This window comes from Chaetodon trifascialis, chromosome 15 (assembly GCF_039877785.1).
Source record: "Chaetodon trifascialis isolate fChaTrf1 chromosome 15, fChaTrf1.hap1, whole genome shotgun sequence".
Lineage (NCBI taxonomy): Eukaryota > Metazoa > Chordata > Actinopteri > Chaetodontiformes > Chaetodontidae > Chaetodon > Chaetodon trifascialis.
Window position 1 is genome coordinate 17896987 of NC_092070.1, and position 21147 is coordinate 17918133.

The 21147-nt window shown below is 45.5% G+C and overlaps 1 protein-coding gene across 1 annotated transcript in view; it reads right to left on the reverse strand.

Moving 5' to 3' along the window:
* adgrl1a (adhesion G protein-coupled receptor L1a) overlaps nucleotides 1–21147 on the reverse strand; it is an 89203-nt gene that overhangs the window by 43881 nt on the left and 24175 nt on the right. Inside the window, exon 2 of the mRNA XM_070982023.1 lies at nucleotides 5109–5295. Within this exon, the coding sequence (XP_070838124.1) occupies nucleotides 5109–5178 (70 nt within the window). The 5' untranslated portion in view covers nucleotides 5179–5295. The remainder of the gene's footprint in view (nucleotides 1–5108; nucleotides 5296–21147) is intronic.

Consider the following 21147-nt stretch of genomic DNA (forward strand, 5'->3'; position numbering starts at 1 on the left):
CTCTCATTTACCCTCCCTGTCCATCCACTTCACCCTCCCCTCATCCTCTCCATGTCTCCATTCCTCCCTGTTGTCCTGACCCTTCACCTCCAGTTTTTCCCCTCTCCCCTTTCTCCACCTTCACCCCCTCTCACAGTTTTTCAAACAGCTCCGCTCATCCATCTCTCTCTCTGCCTTTCTCTCTCTCCCCCTCTCTACTCTCTCTGCCCTTGGCTACCAGCCTTAAGCTGCTGCTGGTAATTATCAATCTGCAGTCCACAAAACACACGAGAAGCAAATGCACGCAACCTCGAGCACAGGACATGCTCGACACATACACACCAGCACTTCTGCACACATTCACGAAACGGCACTCCCAGACACACACACCAGTGCACGCACGCACGCACACACACACAAATAGTCCTTAGTGGCTACAAAGCCTCAAAGTTACGCAGCTTGGCCTTGAGAGAAAAAGGCAGCTATCACACGACTGCACAAACAGGAGCACAGTCCCCAATCCTTTATGTAGCAGTTTGTTTGCAGTACACAAATCAATGTACACAAACTGACATATCCCGACGCACACAACTACAAGCGAACGCAAACACACAAACAAAATGGGCACACACACACACACATACACACACACATACAAAAACACACGTACACTAACACTGTGAACGAATGAATAAACAAAAAGGCACAGCCCCTGTATACAGGCGCAGACACATCAGAGCGGCATGCGTCATCTTCAAAGGATGGTTTGAAAGAACACGCCGCCACTCCGCCCCGGCCTCTCCCTCCTTCTCCCGCCCGCCCCCGACTACCAATATATGTTCAAAGGCCATCCATTAACCTTTCACTCACACAGGCCTCTCTGTGATCTACTGCTCTCAGCCAAGGGCTTTGAAGAACACAGCAACCCCCAGCATCGGGGAGGGAGCAAGGGATGTGGCAAACGAGAGAAAGAAGGAGGCAAAAGAGAGTGAAAGGAAAGGCAAAGGAGGGAATGACAATGACAAGAGATGAGTGCTGTTAACAGATAGTAGGCAGAGGGTAAGGAAAGAAAAACAGAGCCAGGGGGTGATACTCGAGGGAGAGGGATAGAAAGTGAGGTAAGGTGGTGGGTAGAAGAGGATGTGAAAGAGAAGACGTGGTGGGGAGGGCGGAAAAAGGAGGAGGGGAGGAAAATGAAATGGTAGAGGGAATAGGAGGAGGGTCCCAGAGAGAGAAGGTAGGCCAGTAAAAGGAGAGGGGTTTGCAGGAAGGCCATCACGATGCAGAGAGAGGGAGTAATAGCTGAGGTGTAAGGGGAGAGAACGTTCTGGATAAAAATAAGAGGCGGGTGTTTGGAGAGAAGTGTGAAGCACAGACTATTGCTAATAAGATGGAGAGGCAGCGAAAGCTTGAAAACATCCACGAGAGGCAGAGAGCGAGAAACGGGGAAAAAAGGCTTCACAGCAGTTCTTTATTGCAAAATCCAGATGATATGCAGCGATATTCACAAGGCGCTAGATTAGCAATTAGTGTCAGTGAAGCCTGTGGATTCAGCTTTATGGCAGAGAAAAAATAGAGTAAAACATATTCAAAGGTCATTTTCAGACAAAATGAGAGCATTTACTTGTCTCCATTAACACATAGATAACCAGCCGGTTCTGATGGCCTTCTGTAGTCTATAAAACACAAAGCTATTAGAAACTTGAAAGTGCAAGTTGTCTGTAGAGTTCTGAATTTAAACCAGCAAAGTCTGGTGCAAGTCATCTGTCAGTCTATGATTCTGCAGTACAAGGAAACAGACATTGGTAGCAACACATGGCTGAACTATTACATTTACTATACTTCCCAGGATACTTCCCATATGATGCATCAATGGATTATTAATAAGAAGAAAAAGAATTCAACACAACACTGAGAAGTGGACGTGCTAACTTTACCTCATTGACTTCTTTGAATATAACTGATTGTTGTAGTAGCAACTGATTGTGATCAGCTACTACCACGCATAGGTCTAGTGCTCTGTTTGAAGAACTGCTACAAAAGTGTAGAGCTAAGAGTTTACAAAATGCACATCAAAGCAATACAATATGCTGTTCAGCAAATTACACTACAAGAAGCCAAAATACGCACGGCAAGGTTAGCGGCACTACCGCTTTATTGCCTCCTCTTGAAATATTATTGCTACAAGCCCGTCAGAGGATCAATTCTTATGAATTAGTGAGTAGGTCGCAGTTTTGAAATTATCATTTTAATATTATAGTATTGCGGGACTGAAAGTTTCCCCTCTCAGTGCAAAAATTCAATATCGGTTGTGGTTTCAGGTCAAGTATTTTCTAAGATCTTCTCTCAGAATTTTAAATCCAGGGTTAGACCCGAAATAACTGTCGGCTCAGTCATAAAAAAGCATCTGGCTTGCAAAGGCATTGTGAATTCTTCATGTGGCCCTCCGTGAAAAATAACTACCCACCCCTGCATTATAGAAAGCAAAACACTGCATTGAGATCAGTCCCCATTCAGGCATTCTGTCACCATCCAAGGACAGTCGAGAGACTAGAGCACTTTGTTGAGAAGATGTGTAAAAACAGCTAGTGCCCCATCCTTAAATAATAACTACTGTTCAGGGGAAAAGGCACAGAAGAAAAAAGCTGTGGTGAGGAGGGGAAGACAGATAAAAATGTCTGCCTGTGCACTAAAGGACCAGGGGCCTTTCCACACGACTGATCTGAGAGCAAAGGCTTAAATACAGGGGAGATGAAAACAGATTCCACCAGTCAGCTGGCACTAGTGTCCTGATACGAGTGGCATACAGTACACATACTCACATAAATATTCTCGCACACACACTTACCCATCGGACATGCTCACACATGCATGTAAACCCCCCCCACACACACACACACACATATAAACAGTGTGTGCAGACCTGCAAATTCCCAAAGACTGAAATGACCTACAAGTAGCCTTTATAATGGTCCTGCTGCCAGCGCTGCAGCAGATAAATACAAATACGCACACACACCGATGCTTGCGCTGTGCTAAATGAAAGCTCTGTGTCAGGACTTCATCACATCGGGCGCAGCTGCCCGCAATGTCTGCCACATTAAGCAAGCCTAATGGGCTTTCTGAGCAACAACTGTGTATGAAGGGTTGTACATTCTCGAGCATTCGGTGGAATCAGCGGGACTTTCTGTTTGTCAGAGTACACATGTCAGTCTGTCAGGAAGCCTGCCGCGATGGGCTGGTTCTTATATACCGTATGTGCCTACATTTAAATAAAATGTATTCACAGGTGAAAATACTGTTTTCGTATGGCACAGCCACTGCGGAGAGCTGGAGAACTGCACGATTATATAGCAAGAAAAATAATCACCGTGTGAAATTGGCAGGTGAATTGTGGGACAGAGCAGGGAAGAAGTATGTATTCAAAGCTCAAGCTGGCTAGGAGTATTTGTGTTAAAGAGCTGGTTCCGGTGGAGAATAAATGTGTGAGTGTTAGGAGTAAATATTAGAATGTGCAGTCAGGAGTAGAGTGAGGTTAAAGCATGGCAGATTAGTAGGGACATCGAGGAGAAGCAGGGGTACACATTAGACTGTGAAGCCATGTGTGATGATCCCGCAGGTTTCCAAATGAGCTCTGATTAGCCTTAGAGTGATTTCAGCAGCTCCAAATCCTGCCCTTTTCCTTTAAATTCTACCTCCCTTGTTCTTTTTTTACTCTTCTCTCCTTCTCTTCTAGCTACACTACAATAGAGAGAATACATTTCAGCCAAAATTTGGCTGCCAAAATTACGGGCACCAAAATGGTGCGGGCGTGCACGTGGAGACGCGAGCATGTGTCTATGTGCACGCCTGTGCGCCTGATCCCATTAGAAAAAGATTTTCTTTGTTTCATCAAACCAAATGTTGCGCCTGTGCTTTGGGGCTGAATACAGATAACAGTCAATTGATTATTAATGCATTATTAATACTCCCCAAGTGCCAGGTCACACAGATAGTTGGAGGCTTATTTTCACACAAATACACACACCCACACACAGACAAACACAAAGCAACATAGCGCCAGAGGCCAAATGTGTCCGATGGAACAGAACGTACACTACACAAATCCAATGTTACAAAAGCAGCCAAATTAAGATGGAAAAAAAACAGCACCTACTCAAATTAGAACAGCACCTGGCCAATCAGGGCTTACACAGAGGGGTTGCTAAAACCAGTGCTGACACAGGCGTACACCAACACATTTTAATTTTACTCTCCCTCCCTCAGCTTCCTCAACTCCTCCCGCTTCATCACTCGCCCCTCCCAGTGGCGACTGTGTCTCTCCCTGATGCTCCTCCTCCTCCTCGTCCTAACTGTCCATCACCCAGCGGCTCGTTGGCACAGACCTGACTGAGAGCATACAGCAGATGGTGTGCTGCTGTCTGTGTGGCAGGCCACTAGCAGGACACCCAACAGCCCCTCCTCTCCTGCACCGGCCCTCTGCCTCCCCCTGCAATCCCTGCTCCTTCCCTCCTGCACGTCTTCTAACACACACACACACACCCTCCAGCATCACTTCAGCCCAACCAGGTCACCTGCTGCCAGGCTTACAACAGCTAGCACACACACAAGCACACACAAACATGAAATGAAATATCTTATGGTACATGGCACATTCAAGGAGGTCACACATATGGCACCATTACATGCACGGATTCCCCCTTATATTCTTGCCACGCTCCAACTAACATCAAGATGACAAGATATTTTATTGACATTCACACATACACTCACTCAAATGCTCTCTCTCCATCTCTTGTAGAGACAGTTTGGTTAATCAACGGCAAGGTTTCTAGCCTGGTCAGCAAGTCAATACACTTAACCTTCATCACGTAGATAACTTATAAATAATACATCCTCATTTGCAATAACCTGGTCGGCCAGTTACAGGGCATAGTGAAACCTATAGGCACTTGTGTGCAACACTGTAAGCTGGCTCAGTGGAGCAATACAAAATCCGACACATTATATATACTACTGAGTATATAACTGAACAGTGAAAACATAAAGTATAAATACGGAATGCAGATGAGTAGTTTTTTGATGTGATACTATAAAAAAAATACTACACAACGTTGATATTTACGCACCTTGCGAGGATGGAGTAACGTTGCTGAAAGCCACAGCACAGGTGAAGATGATCCAGACTGCTAGAGCCATGTTGGACGCCAACCGGGGGGGGCAGGGCGAGGGGTGGGGCTAAAGTGTAGAGATGGTCAGCAGGCACAGGTGAGTGTGGCGGCACCTCCTCAGCTTACACCCTCCCTGAGGGTGATCCTGCGGGCAAAGAGGGAAAGAAGGTAAGTTCCTCATGAACATTTGTATGTAACTGTAGTATGTCCACACAGAGGACTGAGCCTACTCTGTTTTTCATTCTTTCCTTTCTCAGCGTGGCATTAGAATTAGACAGTGTTGACTAATTTATTCTGCATTTATCACTGGAATATGTGATAATAACTGCACAAAGCTGAGTGGCTCACGCCCGGTACAGCATACTTAATGATATCAGAGGAGAGGAGAGGAGAGGAGAGGAGAGGAGAGGAGAGGAGAGGAGAGGAGAGGAGAGGAGAGGAGAGGAGAGGAGAGAGGCTCCCCCTCTGGTGGTCAGGTAAAATGATCAGACGGGGAGATCTGAGGCCATTTTGTGCAGGATGGCATGGCAACAGCTGTTGCCACTACCAGCTCATCACTCCACAGTGTTTGAACGCTTGATTGAATCAGACATGCTACATATGTTTTGGGGCTGTTAACGGAGCTATATTCAACATGTGAAAAATACATGTCTCCTGTGTGTGTGTGTGTGTGTGTGTGTGTGTGTGTGTGCTTGTGTGCGTTGGTGCGTGTTTGTGTTTGCGTACGGGCATGCACACAAAGTGAGACGGTGAAAAGCGGTGACTCAGTCAGCAGTGCCGTAGGGCTTGCACATCTCATTTGCTTAATGAAATAAATCACAATCTGGAACTTTAGCTCTGATTTTTTGACAGCAGAAACGGTTCTGCCCTGCCAGGGGCTACAAGACAGAAAGCAGTGGAGACGGTATTGTTAGAGCTAATACTCCTCCTGCTGAGCTCTCTGATGAAACAGATTGGACTGCGTCTCTCTGTATCTGTGTGTGTGTGTGTGTGTGTGTGTGTGTGTGTGTGTGTGTGTGTGTGTGTGTGTGTGTGCAATTTTCTTTCTTTTTTTTGGAGGGGGGGTTGAGAGGATTTCCTTTGATCTCTCTAACTCTCTGCCCCCTTTATTTGATTGATCCTACCAACTTATGCTGGAGGAGGGTATAATGTAATAGATTAAGCATGCATGCATGCACTCTCTCACACACAGGTTCAGGTACTACAGTATTATACAGTGTTGCCTTTTCAAAGACACCATTCACTTCCTCGGTGTAAGCATTTTCAGCTAACCTACAGTTATCACTTCAGCCCAACTAACTGTGGCAGCTCCAATCTACTTAAACAGTTGCAAACATGTCACATAAAAAGATTCACAAGACGTCTAAGCCGTTTATTTCACAGAATGTTTCCATCATAAAAGGTAATAAAAGGTGATAAAGCTTAAGGATGCGAGATTAAGCAAGGAGAAGAGGTGATGTTTTAAACAGTGTGGAGAAAACGTACATCTTACTATAGCAACCATTCAAAGTAAATATTGGGAACAGTAATCCTTTCAAACTGTAAAGTTGTAAAACTGTCCCTGCGTCTTTGCCCTAAAACAACACGCACGACGGCATGAAGTCATGGCCAAGCTCTCTTCTCCTGGCAGCCAAGATGGCAGAACCAGAGTGACTGGATGGCTTCACCCTCTCGCTTCATCATCACTGATTTGGCTTCCCCTCCACCTCTCCTACCCCTCCCCTTCCTGACCTTCTCTGATATTTACCCTCTTCCCCAGTGGCAACGCCCGGCTCACAGTCACCGACCTGCCTGGGTGTCGCTGTGTGGATTAGTATGTTGGATGTCGGAGAGTACGAGCAAGATGGAGTGAGAGAGGAGGGGAGGGCAAACAGCGAAGAGGGAGAGAGAAGGAAAGCAGACCACAGAGAACAAAGCACATCCGCAGCAGCTGTTTTTTTTTAATTTTTTTTAGACCAGTGTTTATTTCTATTATATGCCCAACACACAAACAACCTCTGCACTAGTGCAGTCTATGCTTTAATTTGAGTTTGTTTGCGACCACCCTCTATGACCAGCAGCTGAGAGAAAAGGACACGCTCAGAGGGAGGGCAGGACAGACAAAGAAAGAGTAGAAAAGCAGTAAACAAATAGCAATAGACATGTGATGTGGTACTGTAGAAGCCTTGGCTACTCCGCTCTCTCTCACGGCCTTTCCTCCCTCCTCCCCCTCCCGATCTCGCTGTATTATTAATGGTCAAAAAGTGATCCCCTCCTGTGTGGTGACAGGCCTTCGTTTTTTTTCTCTCTCCAACTTTTGTGGTTTTAATAAGAAAAATCTGTCTTTTCTCTTGTTTCTTTTGACTGTGCTTCTGTCTGTACTTTTTAACAATAGCTCTCCTGTGGTCTCAGCAGATGAGGAGGGCCAGAGAAAGAGAGCAGGCAGGGAGGGAGGGCAGGTTAGGGATTGAGGGAGAGAAAAGTGCAGGGTGGATAAATTGATTTTATTTTGTGACAAAAAGAGAGCTCGTATTACACAACACTCCCTTTCAATCTGGTGGGAAGGAATAGAGGGAAGAAAGATGGAGGGAAGGCCAACATTAAGGAAAAGTGGAAACAAAGGAACGACAGAACAAAGGAATGAGGGAACAGAAAGGAACAGAAGCATCACGCAGCCTGAGTAACTAATAAACAAGGAACAGAAGGAGCAAATGAAGTAAGGAACAAATGAAGTAGAGGAAGGATGGCTTTCTGTATAACGGGAATAAATAAGAGAGAGTGGGAAGGGAAACTGCTGAAAATAGCCCAGTGAGAGTTGAAGGAATAGTAAGAAAGCAGGAAATAATGGCAAAGTAGAAAGTATTTCTTCTGCCTGTGTCTATGAGTCAGTCTGCCTCTGGGTGGAGGAAGGTTAGGAGTCTTTGGAGGGTGTGAGATGGGTGTCTTTGCCCTCTACGCTCTCCCTACTTGGAGGATGTTACATGCCCGAGGCCAGAGGCTGACCTTTTGCACTGATCGCATCCACCATTATTATCATCACTGTTTCTCTTCTAATAGAGCAGAACATCATATCCCTATGAGACCGCAGCCCACAAAATGGGAGAATGGACAACAATTTCACTGCACTGGTGGAAAGGTGAGGAGGGCGGGCAGGGGAGAAAGTGGGAGGCAGGGCAAATGAGAGTGTCGTATCAACATGAAGACAGACATGCGGCCGTCTAAACAAAGAGGTGGCAGAATTACACTTAAGTGCACTGCTCTGTCATCTTGTTTGGAATGCGACCCTCTGTTTCTTCAGCTATTAATTTACAGGCTGCCTTGATCCAAATCAAATAACCTCATTATCCACTTCTATTGGATCATTACGATAATCACCACAATCATTAGGATCTGTTTGCTTTAGAAGACATGCTCATCAAGAACAGGGTGTCACAAGTCCTTTTCATATGGGGTGGGGGGGGGGTTGCTGTTAAAGGCTGTGTGTGTCTGTCATGAGAAACATTCATGTCTACCCCATCGTGCAAATCATCTCCGTGCAGAAGAAAGAGGCATTTAGGAACATTACCCAGCCAGAATCAAAAGGAGGGAGAACAAAGAGTTTACGTAGACAGTTTTTGCTGCATAATTAGAAAAGCTGGTGCAACTCTGGGAGCTGCTACAGCTCCAGGCTTTCTCTCTTCTGTTTTTTCCCCCACTGAGGGCAATCTGATATCGAGGTGGGAGAGACAAGTATGATAAGAGCGAGTCGGCTCGCGGTGTGTGTGTGTGTGTCTGTGTGTGTGACTGGGCAGCCCATGGTCAGAAGGCTATAGATCCACACCGCTGATTGGACTAAGGACTGCAGCTTCAAAAGTAAATTTCCTACTAAGTGCTCGTCAAAGATGCTTTGCGCACATGAACTGCGAACATCTTAATTAGCATTTCAATATATTTGAAGACGAGGTATGATGTTTGAACAAGTGAAAATCATGCAGGGCATTGGGGGGCAAAGCAGGGAGCAGGAAAACACAAACACACAAATTTATTCAGTCAGGAAAACACTCGTGATTGATTTAAAGATTTGACAGTCATAACTTCTGACGGTCTGTTGCTTCATGCATGTCTTTGCATCTTAAGATGAAGCATCGGCTTTTCCCATGCTATTAAGATTGATGTTTATGCCTCAGATGCTTCAACAACAAATAGTTGGTTCAGTAGCAAAGCTCCCGCTATGAAGGAAATGATTGCCTCCTAGCAACCAACACAGTCGAGCGTGCGAAACTGAATGGCAATCACATCTCACTTACAAATCAGAAAGTGATGCAAACTGCTGCATTAAATATTTGTAATCAAGTAAAATTTCAGCTGAAATAAACTTCCAACATCCACTTAAATTGGAATAAATTGAAAACAACTAAACATTTTTACTCAGTGCTGTTGGGATTTGATTTGTCAGATCTGTGACTGCCGCTTTATTTCAGAGGAAAATATCAGTGGACTCAGTGAAGGCTAGCCATGTAGTGCTAGAGTTTGATGAGACTGCAGAGAACGACCAAAACGTATGCTCCGCCTGGGGGCCTCTAAGTAATTCTCCCTCTGACTCATCGGCGCTGAAGCTTTGTCACACTCGATACTCTTTTGTACTCTCTTGAGTTAGGCAAGAGGGAGCAATACAAGGAAGTGTAACAATAAATGAGAATGAGATAGAATGCATTAATTACTTCTTCACCTCCATAAAACTAATCACTCGCCAAAGTGAATATAATTATCCTACTTTTCCTTTCGAAACGTAACAGACATACCATGAAATATCATTACCATCACCATCTGCGATGGAGCTTTGCTGAGTGGGAGGCTGTGTTTTTACTGTCAAACTTGCCTTCCAGGATGGTGTGGTATAACAGTTGAATTTAATTCAATGATTATTCAAATTAGCCAAAGCGATAATTTGGACACACTTCCACTTGCAGAGTGTGTGTCAAAAGCTCCCATTAACCGAACACATGGAATCAGATTATTGTGATTATGAGAAAGAATTAGCTTCAATCACTGTGTGCAAAGTGACAACAAGGGCAAGGCCTGGCACAATCTGCCATCATCGTCTATAAAATTCATAACAACTGCAAATGTGCCCTTTTAGTATGATGTCCAAAAACTCTACTTAAAACTTAAAACAAAGTAATTTTCCACAAATTGTGCAACCCTACCTCTGTACTCGTAACAGCTGCCAAAATAAGATCGAATCAATGTCACTGCAAAAAAACATGAAAGATACCAGCTTGTATAAACCGCCGCCCTCCCACCCCCTTCACTGTTATCTTCCAGTTGGGCCTATCGCTAATCTCCCTAATCCTTTTTGGTGAGGCTATCGCTAGCAAAGGCAACATAATAGCATTAGATATTATTCCTTCACAACAACCTGATTCTATTACATTTGCATTGATGCTCAACAGCCCACACAGTCTCAGTCATAATGAGAACTGATAGCCTACTGTTAACACCACAGCATTCATTCAGGATGGATAATGTTGTTAAGCTAGCAGCAACTACACAAGCACATTCAGGTCAGATCATCACAACACTTCTCCATTTACTGGGGTAGGTCAGTTAAGGCCGGGACTCTGGTGTGGTAGTATCTCGCTGGCTGCAGCAGCAGGGCTGTTTATATAATGACACCATTGTGCCGGCTGTGTGCAGATGGAACATCAGAGCTCTTGTAATGGCCTGTGTATTAGGGCCAATGTGTTTGATTACTGACTCAGGGAGAGCGGGGATAGGCTGTGTAGCCAACAGGGAATAAGGCTCCCTCCAAAACAGCAACCCAGGGAAAAAAAGACCTATTTGAAGAAACAGAAGGAAAGAGACAAAAAACAGGGAGAGACTTTAATGGAAGTGTGCTTTAAGGGAATGCAAATGAGACAAGGGAATCTGCAGAGCTGCAGAACACAGCGGAGGGATATCAAACAGGGCTAGTGTGGCTGTCAAAGAGGTAAAGGCAAAGGGAAGGGGGGAGCGAGGGAGAGAGCCCCTCTCACTTTATTCAACAGACACTCCTGTACCACTCTTTCCTGCTTCAGCATCCGCCCTCGGCTGCATCTCTCCACACATCCCGAACCGCAATCCTCCTCATCTCTAGAGTCTACACTTTAACTGTTATATGTTTCTGAAATGCTAGTAGTTCTAAAAAAAAAAAAAAGTCTCGCTGCCTACAAAGCAGCCAGTAAGAGCCCAATATTCCTGAGTGACATTTGTACATGCTAATCAGAGTGCACAAGTATCTGAAAGGGGTTGACTGCGTGTGATAACAGTGCTGCATCTGTGAATGAGTGATAGAGATAGTCTGCCCCTAGTCAGCCAGTCAGTCAGTCTGTTCATCAGCACTGATACCACGCAGCAGAGAGAGCGTGCTCCCCGGCCTGGTCTTCAGTGTCTCCAGTGTGGCCTGTGATTTATGGTGGCGGCGGAGAGCTTGTCACTGTTCATTATTACTGATGCAACAGGAGGCAATGCCACCAACCATCAATGCTTGCCCTGTGATGCCCGCCACAGCTGCCAGAGGAAGTGACCTCAGCACCCACCTGTCTTCCCATACAAACAGCGGCTGCAGGCCCGCTCTAATGGGCTCTAATATCTTACAGAGATGGAACCTCTGACCCAATTTGGCAGCCACCTCTTAACCAATCACAAGCCAGCGGAAAGATTATACATTAATTCAGTCTGAAAAGTGCAATTCTGCTATGACAGAGGTGAGAGGCCCCATTTTTCTAATCTAAATGCATAGAAATTCATTCAGAAACATCTAGAAGACACAGAAAGTTGAGCAGCACAATTTGTGCCACATCCGTCAGCACAGAGACACATGACTTCATCTTGTTTCTAGCTTGTGACTTTTTCTCTCACGCTTTCTGCTCCACTTCTATCCCCCCGCTTCCCAACCTCACAGTCAAATTAGATATACTCCATATCAGTCAACCTGCACTGTCAACTTTGTCAGCATGAGTTGCAAATCAATAGGAGGAAATGAATAATTCACCATGACCATTAAGTCTACACAACAAGAGTGATAACTGCCGGCCCTGACATTAATCTTATGAGCCACCAACAATGGATTATGATATAACATGATAATGTTATGAAATTGTACTCTCTGGTGAATCTTGCTCCCTCCCGCCCTTTGCATTGAGCTGTTCCCAGATGTCACTTGGCTGTGACTGGCAGGCTGCCACCTCGAGTGCCTGTGCACCGCCAGGCCCGGCTAGATCCATCTTCATTAAGGATGGAAGCGCTGTGAGTTGTGTGTGTTATTATCAGTGTCTATTAATCTGAAAGCTCCAGCAGGGCAACCCCCGCCTCACTGTTGCGCTACAGTACACCATAGCCAAGCATACGCTACGTACAAACACGCTATGGATGCACACCATACAGACAAACGCATACACAAACACAATCCTGTTACAGTCCCGCCTGCAGCTTTCTTTAATAATGAGCGTGGCAACAGACTTAAACAATTTGCAAATAATGCACGCTCACTCCTAATTGGGAACGATAGACAATAATTACGTGTGGAAAGAAGTAATTCGTAATTGTTTAGCAACCATTGGGATTCACTCAAGGCAAACCGTACACACCCACTCCTAAGTGTTCGTGTCAGGGTATGGTAAGATGTACATGATCATGGTTTGAAGCATTCACACACATGTTCACAGACATGCACACTCACACATGTACACACACAGAAGGGCCCACCGGGGCGCCACATGTGATGTTGACCCAGTTTAGATCTGTGGCACAAAGTAGAGCAGGGATTCAGAACAAAAAGAGACAGTGACATTTAAAAATAGGTTGACATTCTTTTCATCTCGTTGGTGAGACCCATACAATGGAAGTATCCATCTTTTGTGTCAGCGGCACCATCGACTAATTATTCCGTCACATCTTTAGCTTGCCACTTTAGAGACCCTCTCTCTCTGTACAGGCGTGGGTTTGCTTTCAGTGAAGTCTGCTGGAGTCAGGAGGTTCCAACAGACCGCAAACTCAACTAAGACATATATTTTATTTTAGAACTGTCTGAACAAATTGATCGTTGCTGTCCTCATCTGTTGCTGACAATAATAATTTCTATCTAATTTACGGTTAAGTGTGTGAAGCGGTGTGACCGTGAGGTTAGCAGAGTCGCTGGAACATCTACGTTTGATGTACTGATACTGTGTTTTGTGCCTAACTCGGCCAAATGAATTGTTTCCTCCCCTTTACTTCACACTGGCTTTTAAAAGCGCCATTCAACGTGTTTGGTTTAAAAAAGTGCGCTGCAGGCTGCTCGTTGAATATGAAGCCGACATTGTTGTCGTGCTGCGGTGCGTTCAGTGTTTTGTAAGAACTTTGAGTTCCAAGTTGTGGCAGTCAGCTGATAAAGAGCAGCCTTTGTGTTGGAACAAAAAATGCTTCTGACAATATCAGTGTTTGATTAATTTTCCAGGTTTATGTTTGTATTCAGGGTTTGGATTTCTGACACAATAGCTTGAGAGTGATGTTTATTAGCAATAATGTCAGAGCTTCACACGGGCATGTAAATAACCCACACACAGGGCACAGAGCAGTTTGCCTTCCGAGCACTTCATGAGCTTCTTGCCTTTCATGTGAGCACACATTAATTAAACCTAAGAGGAATGTTTCTGGCCTTTAATCAACCCAGTGCATTCTCTCACTGTGACAGTTGGGCAGTAGAGAACCCAATTTAGGGCAATTTTAGTATTTCAAGCAAATTCCAACTTTAAGTGTATCTTCCTTGACCTTCTACATCTGTCTGGAGCTATCCAGATGATTTTGTTGTGCATGGCAAAAGCAGAGAGTCGCAGTTTGCCTGTTTATGTGGATGCAAACATGTCTACCTTTTCTAAATGGACATGTCGGAGTGTTTTGTGTCGTGAAACCCGTGTGTGTGTTTGTGTGTGTGTGTGTGTGTGTGTGTAAGTGATGTATCTAATTTGATAGTAGTGACCCCAATCTGCCTGACAAGGTTATCCAGCTTTACGATGGGCAGAGTGGGCATCAGGAGATTCTGACACAGCAGGCCTGGCTGACATGCCCCAATTCTAAAACATGGCTGTCATTCACTTCCTCTCTTACTTCCTCTCTCTCTGTCTACCTTTGTCACACACACCCATAAACACGCGCTCACATACGCACTGCCCCCCCCCCCCCCCCCACACACACACACATGAAGAAACACTGACCCTGTCCCACATAACGCACAGGAGCAGCATTCATAGCTACTCAGGAATAACTGAGGAGAAATTAACGTCCATGTATGCACGTGCACGACCACATGCAATTTGTTCAGCTCAATCTAAATTTCTGGCTGAAAACCCCTCATTTATTTATTTGTATCTTCAACCTGAAACAAGTGAATCAGTGACAGAGAAACTGTTGTTGTTTGTATAAATAAGCCGAGCAGAAGTGGCAAAAAACAGGCCACTGACACGTTCACCCCGGAAAGGAAAAATCAAGTCACAACAATAGTTTAATTGTCACACAGCAGCCTGCACATTTGTCAATTGTCCAGCTGTCTAGAAAAATGTAAATGTTTGACAAAAGTGTGCACATTTGCTGGGAAAAATGCTCAGGATGACACAGAGAGCCTTGAGCTATGTGTGGAGCTACCATCGCTGCTGAAATGGTTGTAGGGTGTCTCCTTCTTTATCCCTACTTCCTTTTAATCTTTCTTCTTTTTTTGAGCAACACACGTAATCACACAGAAACACAAGTGCATACAATCATGCTGTGAGGTCCCGGAGGAGGGATGGGCAGTGGTGGTCTGATTATTAGAGAGGAGCAGTGGGAGACACAGCCCAGAGCCTAGAGCTCAGGGCCTCAGTCAGTCAGGCTCTAACAGGTGCTGCTTTCCACTGCCTGCTTCTGTTAATTACCAACAGCGCTATGTTGGTAACGCTTTGCCGGGATCCACACCAGGTGAACACCCATTAGTGCATGGAGAGGATCCAGAGGGTCTGTGCCGAGTGCCTCCCCCTCTGCTACACACAGACTGAAGCTGAGCAAGTATCCACACACATGTGCACACAGAGAAAAAACACACACACAAACACTCCCATGCATTCACTGCACAACCACTGGTGTACATTTTTTTGTGTTGTTATGCACAGTGGTGCAATGATTATGCCTTAAGACATGTACACCCAGACACACACCTTCAAATGTGCACACACCCCCACACACAACTCTACCCACTCTCAGTTTTTCTTCCGTTTTGAATACTAATTTTTCCCTCCATCTCCTCTTGTCCCCGAAGGCCTGAGTACATCAGTTCATCGACACATTTCGTTCTGGTCGGTGGTCTCCATGGAGCCTCCTGTTTCATGTGACCTTTCTCCCCCTCTGTTCCGGGAGTCTCGGGCGTCTGGTCACTCTGAATCACTCCCTCCGTCTGCCTTTGTAGAGGCAGAGAAAAAGATTCGGCAGAGAAAGGGAACCAAGCGCATAAAGGGAGATGAATCAACAGACATCTCAAGGCGCCTGCTGCTGCAATCCAAGTGAAGGATAGGACTATTTGTACTCATCCACCTTATCACCCCTCCCCCTCTACATATCTCTGTTCAACCTCACGTCTCTGGGCCCCCACACCCCCCACCGCCCCTGTTTTGTACTCATATGCTCCCTCCATCCCTCTGCAGCTCTCGTCTTATTTTCATGTCTCATCATCAGATCCCAGTTTGCTTCATTCCCATCAATAATAGAGGAGTTTTTGACTGAATTGAATAAACAACTCTCAGCCAATCAACGGCGGGCTTACAGGCATTCCACCAGTTTCTGTGAGCCAATAAGAACGGAGCGTCGTTGGCTCAAATGAGATCAGAAGTGAGTTGGTGCTCTGATCTCACTGAAAGGAAAAGTAAATTATTCAGGTGACACTCTTTTGCTGCACATTCCCCCTTAACTAGCACAACTGTTTTTGCTCTGTGGGGGGGGGGCAGTGCATTGAAGGAAACATTGTTTTTTCTTCACAGTGAAAGATTTGAAATGCAAATAGGCATTCACTGACAGCAGCACTCAGTCATAAACTGAAACACCCTTAAAGATACATGCAAATGAGCTGATTAGCTGAATATGCAAATGAATTCATTATTTGTAGAAGGCATTTATATGTTAATTGACAAGGTGGCTCACTGTAGATTAATTGTATATAATATACATTAAGTATAGAATAATCTATAGCAATGGATTCAGATAAAAAGATAAGGATAACAATTAGCTGCCGTTAGCATGTCTCTTTCTCTCCCATTGATCTGACACATGGCACTGACCCAAGTGACAAATTGAAGAAATCTTATTTTAATGTTCATGAAGCTGAACATGAAAAGCGCAACGCTCTGGCTCTGCATGCACAAGGATGCGTTTGAGTGCGTGAGTGTGTGAGTGTGAGTGTGTGTGTGTGTGTGTGTGTGTGGGGGGGGGGGGGGGGGGGGATTCGCCTCCTCTCTCTCTGTCTCTGGTTTACTGTCTCTCATCCCCCGTCTCCTGGCCCTCTGACCTGTGCAGATCTCACGTTCCTGACTCCTCTCTCAGCAAGCAGCCGATCGATAGATGGATCTGACTTTACCCTGACTCAATAACCCCTCATGCACATCCTCTTCCTTTGAGGGGGGAGTGTGCATGCGTGTGTTTAAGTGTGTGTGCCAGTGGAGGAAGCGTATGGGTCTGCATGTGCAAGTTTGTGCTCGCAAGGCATGGTTTTGGGGTTTTTTTGGCAGAGCTGCACATGTGTGTGCGTGTGTGTATGTGTGCGTCTGTGTCTGCCAGCTCCAGTCTCTCACCCCAGGGCCTAGAAGTCACGGCAGTGAGAAAACAGATTGATTTCTCCCCTCCCACGCACAAACAATTAACTACACAGCGCTCAATTAGACACACGCTGGAGACGCCTTCAGACAAGCCTTTGCCTTGACCTGGGATCTGTTTCCTGCAAACCCACCAATAGGACGTCTTCATCCCTCCAACCAAGCAACAGAGGTGTGGTGAGAGCCAGTGAGATAATAGTATGTAAGGTGTTTATGTGCCCTGCTCTAGCAAAATTAGCTCTTCCTGTTGTTCACAGCACCTTAGGATTATGTGTCCCAGCACAAAATGAGCCAAGATTATCTTTAATGATGTCGACGGTGTTCAGTTTCATTATCGGCAGCATTCACACACTGCTCCACAGCTTGTGCCGCTAGCTGAGTAAGCGGAGTTAGGATGCTAATTTAAAGGCAGGGGAATTCCAGTGGAGCGTGGAACCTTCTGTATCAGCCACCCCATGTCCACCTTTGGGACCCATATCCGCGTAACACATGTTGATCATCCAGTAAAGGACAAACAAGGTTGTCATCCCTCCGTCAGCTCTCTGTCACTTTTCATTTTTCCATGTGAAACACTCCAGTGAGCATGTCTTTCTTTGTATCTCTCTCCCTTTCCTTGAGCCAAGACATTTGTCAGAATTTCAACAGTGTCCTCCTACTGCTTCAGTAAACCGGGGTCTGTTTGTAGACTGCCTCAAAAAGAGATGTCTTCTCTCTGCGCCTATTGAAGGAAATAAAATGCAACTGCTATTTACCATTGTTAATCCTTATCCTACAGTGTGATTAATCCCACTGTGAATGTACAATGTATAATTAATTTCACATCTCTCATTCCATTTTCACCTTCCCCTTTTTGAAAATACTGTAATTAACAACTGATTCTCACAATTTTAATGACTTTTCAAGTTTGCAACAAATGAATAATCCTATGTGCAGATAGATGTGAATTTTAAAAAGTATTTCTTATTAAAAGAAGGAAAAACGGGTCATCAGCACATTAAAATTGAGCTGTGACAATTACTTCCACAGATGCTGGCGTTGACGTTAATTGTGATCCACTGCCGCATGGCCAAGTCATTCCAGTCTTTAAGTGTGTCATTCATAACACGGACTGAGGGAGATAATAGAATTTGAGTGTGTGTATGTGTGTGTTTATGAAAGATAGACAGGAGAAAGAGCAAGTGAGAGAGAGAGAGAAAGAGGGGGAGAGAGAGAGAGAGAGAGAGAGAGAGAGAGAGAGAGAGAGAGAGAGAATTCATAGAAGTACAAGCTCTAGTGAGTGTTAACATTTCTAATTATCTCACTGTCACGTCTAGAGGCTAAGAAGATAACACCTGAAGTCACCAGGGTGGCAGAGTGGGCATACACACATACAGAATATGCACACACTCACACACAAACTGTCCCACAAGCTCACACACCTCCCACCTCCTGCACCTCCGTGCTAGGCCCTCAGTCTCTCTCTGCATGATTGCCTCCACCTCCACCGCTCTCCTTTTTCTATCTTTCCCTAATTTTTACTCTCCCTCTTTGTTGCGCTCACACTCTCTGCGTGAGGCTTGCGTCAGGTCCGGCTTGCGGGCTCTCCCCTGTTTACTTACGTATGTGCTGATGTCAAGAAGACGCGCTCGTCTCACCCCTGTTGCCCTTATATGCAGGCGAGGCCGGCAATGCGTTGCGTGTTCCCACTGATGTTTATCCTTGTCATGCCTATTGAACGCGGCTTATGTCCTGTGTTTGATATTAAATCCCATGCTGAGGGGCTAGCTGGTTGCTACACTGATCAGATAAGCACCATAGGGAAGGAGGGTGGATTTAACTGGTTTTAGTAATCGCAACAGTCCATCCCCCCTCATCTATCCATGCTACTGTACATCCCAACTGAGGGATTTGCATTAATACTCTAGGCTAGTTCAGACTGTGCTATAATGTAAACCCCTATTTTCTGTATAGCTGGAGACATAATATGAGACTTCACAGCATAGTACTGCATTACTACTATAGCTGTACCACCATCACCAGCCTGCTATATTCAACAATTCGCTTAAGGGCTGATGAAATATTCACAGACCTGAGTTTTACAGCAATATCTGGTGCTGTGAAGCTTTTTAAGGTCAACTTTCACTGAGACTCTCTCTTGGCAGCCTGTCCTGTTTCCCCTCTGATGCCCTGCAGAGGGCCTTTTGGTAGTGACAGCCATTCTCCTGAGACTTCCTTCTCTCTGTCACCCAGCCATCCACCACACCTCTGGCCTGCTAACCGCAAGTGGTGTGAAAGCTGGGAACATTTCCACAATAGGAGTGGGTCAGGGTGACTCACTGGATGCTAGAGACCCAGCCTGTGCTCTTTGAGACTGTTTAAAATTATAGAGACATTCACACGGAAGAGAGCCTTGAAATATTAATCACATTAGAATTAAGAGAGCTGTCAATCACACCAGATAGAGTACATTGCCCTAATTATGTGGGCTCCAGTGTCACTGCCATCATCTGCAAAGCGAAACAAAGACAGAAATGCCAATTTTCTCCACAAGTCATCAACAGTAAACACACTGAAAGCAAAGATATGTGTACTAGACTGCTCAGCAATGAATAAAAAGGGAGCTTGTGTGCAGGCCAACAATTCCTGCTTGTGAGGGAAGAAGCGCAAACAAAACACTTCCCACATTTGCAGGCACACAAATGACAACAGCCTGGTTTCAGTGACCCTGCATCCAGGTCAAAGGCACAGTTCGCCCCCTCACGCATCATCATCCAATCCACTGACGCACACATGGCTGTGGACTCATAGTCTGCTCTGCAGCCCAGCTAGCCAGCGTTACCAGCACAGAGGTCCAATGTGATTCATGGCATTTACCCCTCCCAACTCCCATGGAACCCAGAGCTCTGTCGCTGTGACATCACAGGCAGGGCCCTGATTGGTCACCAGATGGCTGCCCTGATTGGATTCTGGCCCAAACTGTGCAGGCTGAATCACTGGCTCAGTGCTGCTCTGGATACTGATCCAGCCCACCTGCACTGCCCAACACACACACACACACACACACACACACACACACACACACACACACACACACACACACACACACACACACACACACACACACACACACACACACACACACACACACACGCGGAGACATGTGCCCATACTTGCCGACGTGGACACATGCACATAAGCAATAATGCACGAACAGAACAAGTATCAATGACATTCAATTAAACATGCCCATTCATAAAAATAAGTCACTTAACTGCCAACAACTACACTTTCCTCCTCTCAATCTGTCTTTACCTTTTATATGTCTTGTCAATTGATTTTAAAGCGCCCCTTTTTGAAGATTATGGCCCTTTAAAATCTAAGTGCCCTTGTTTAACTTCGCTTAAACGACTCTCCCTCTTTGCTTCGTGGGTTAGGCCCCATTTCAACATTTCTGAGCACTGTCCTGGGAGACATAAAGCGAATGAGAAAGCAAGGGCATGCAAAGGGAGAGAGAGTGAGAGAGAGGTTTGCTGTGCTATGTGTCAGTCTCTGGGTATCCCGAGGCTTTTACTGTATGCATGTATCTACTTTTGCTCACTCTCTGTTCAGCTACGTGAAGCAATAAGTAGCCCTTAAGTGCAGGCATTCTCTTTTAAATACACTACAAATGGACGTTAGCTTCTACTTGAGCCTTGAGAGGCACTCCTGAAGCCTTCCTGATTGAGACATGAAACCAGAGCACTCCTCTATTCTCTCCCCTTCCTGCATTCCCAAAGGGATGCCTGCAGCACGCCTCTCTAAAGATACCCCTGGCACACACATCTGCACCAAACACAGTTCCCTGAGGACAGCTGCAGGCACACTGCAGTGTCCATCCATACGACCAGACCTCCACTCCATTTCTGGTGAGTCCCAGAGCTGTGCAACACTTTTGAAACAGATGCATCACTGCTGTCACTTATTTCAGTCCTGCAAAATCCTCATCAGAATTTTCCTTCTCTGTTGGTTCAATATCTTCTATTTTCTTTATGCACTTCAGTCTCACTCTCCCCCGTTTCCTGTTGTATCAGCAGGCTGATCAAACACTTGCATCTGCAGCTTTTTCAATCCCTCCAGAAGCGAAAGAGAGCGCTGCACATCCCTCTCATAAGCCCAAAGGAAACAGAAGCACAACATTTGGCAGTGGGACAGGCCCCCTGCTGCACCTGTGC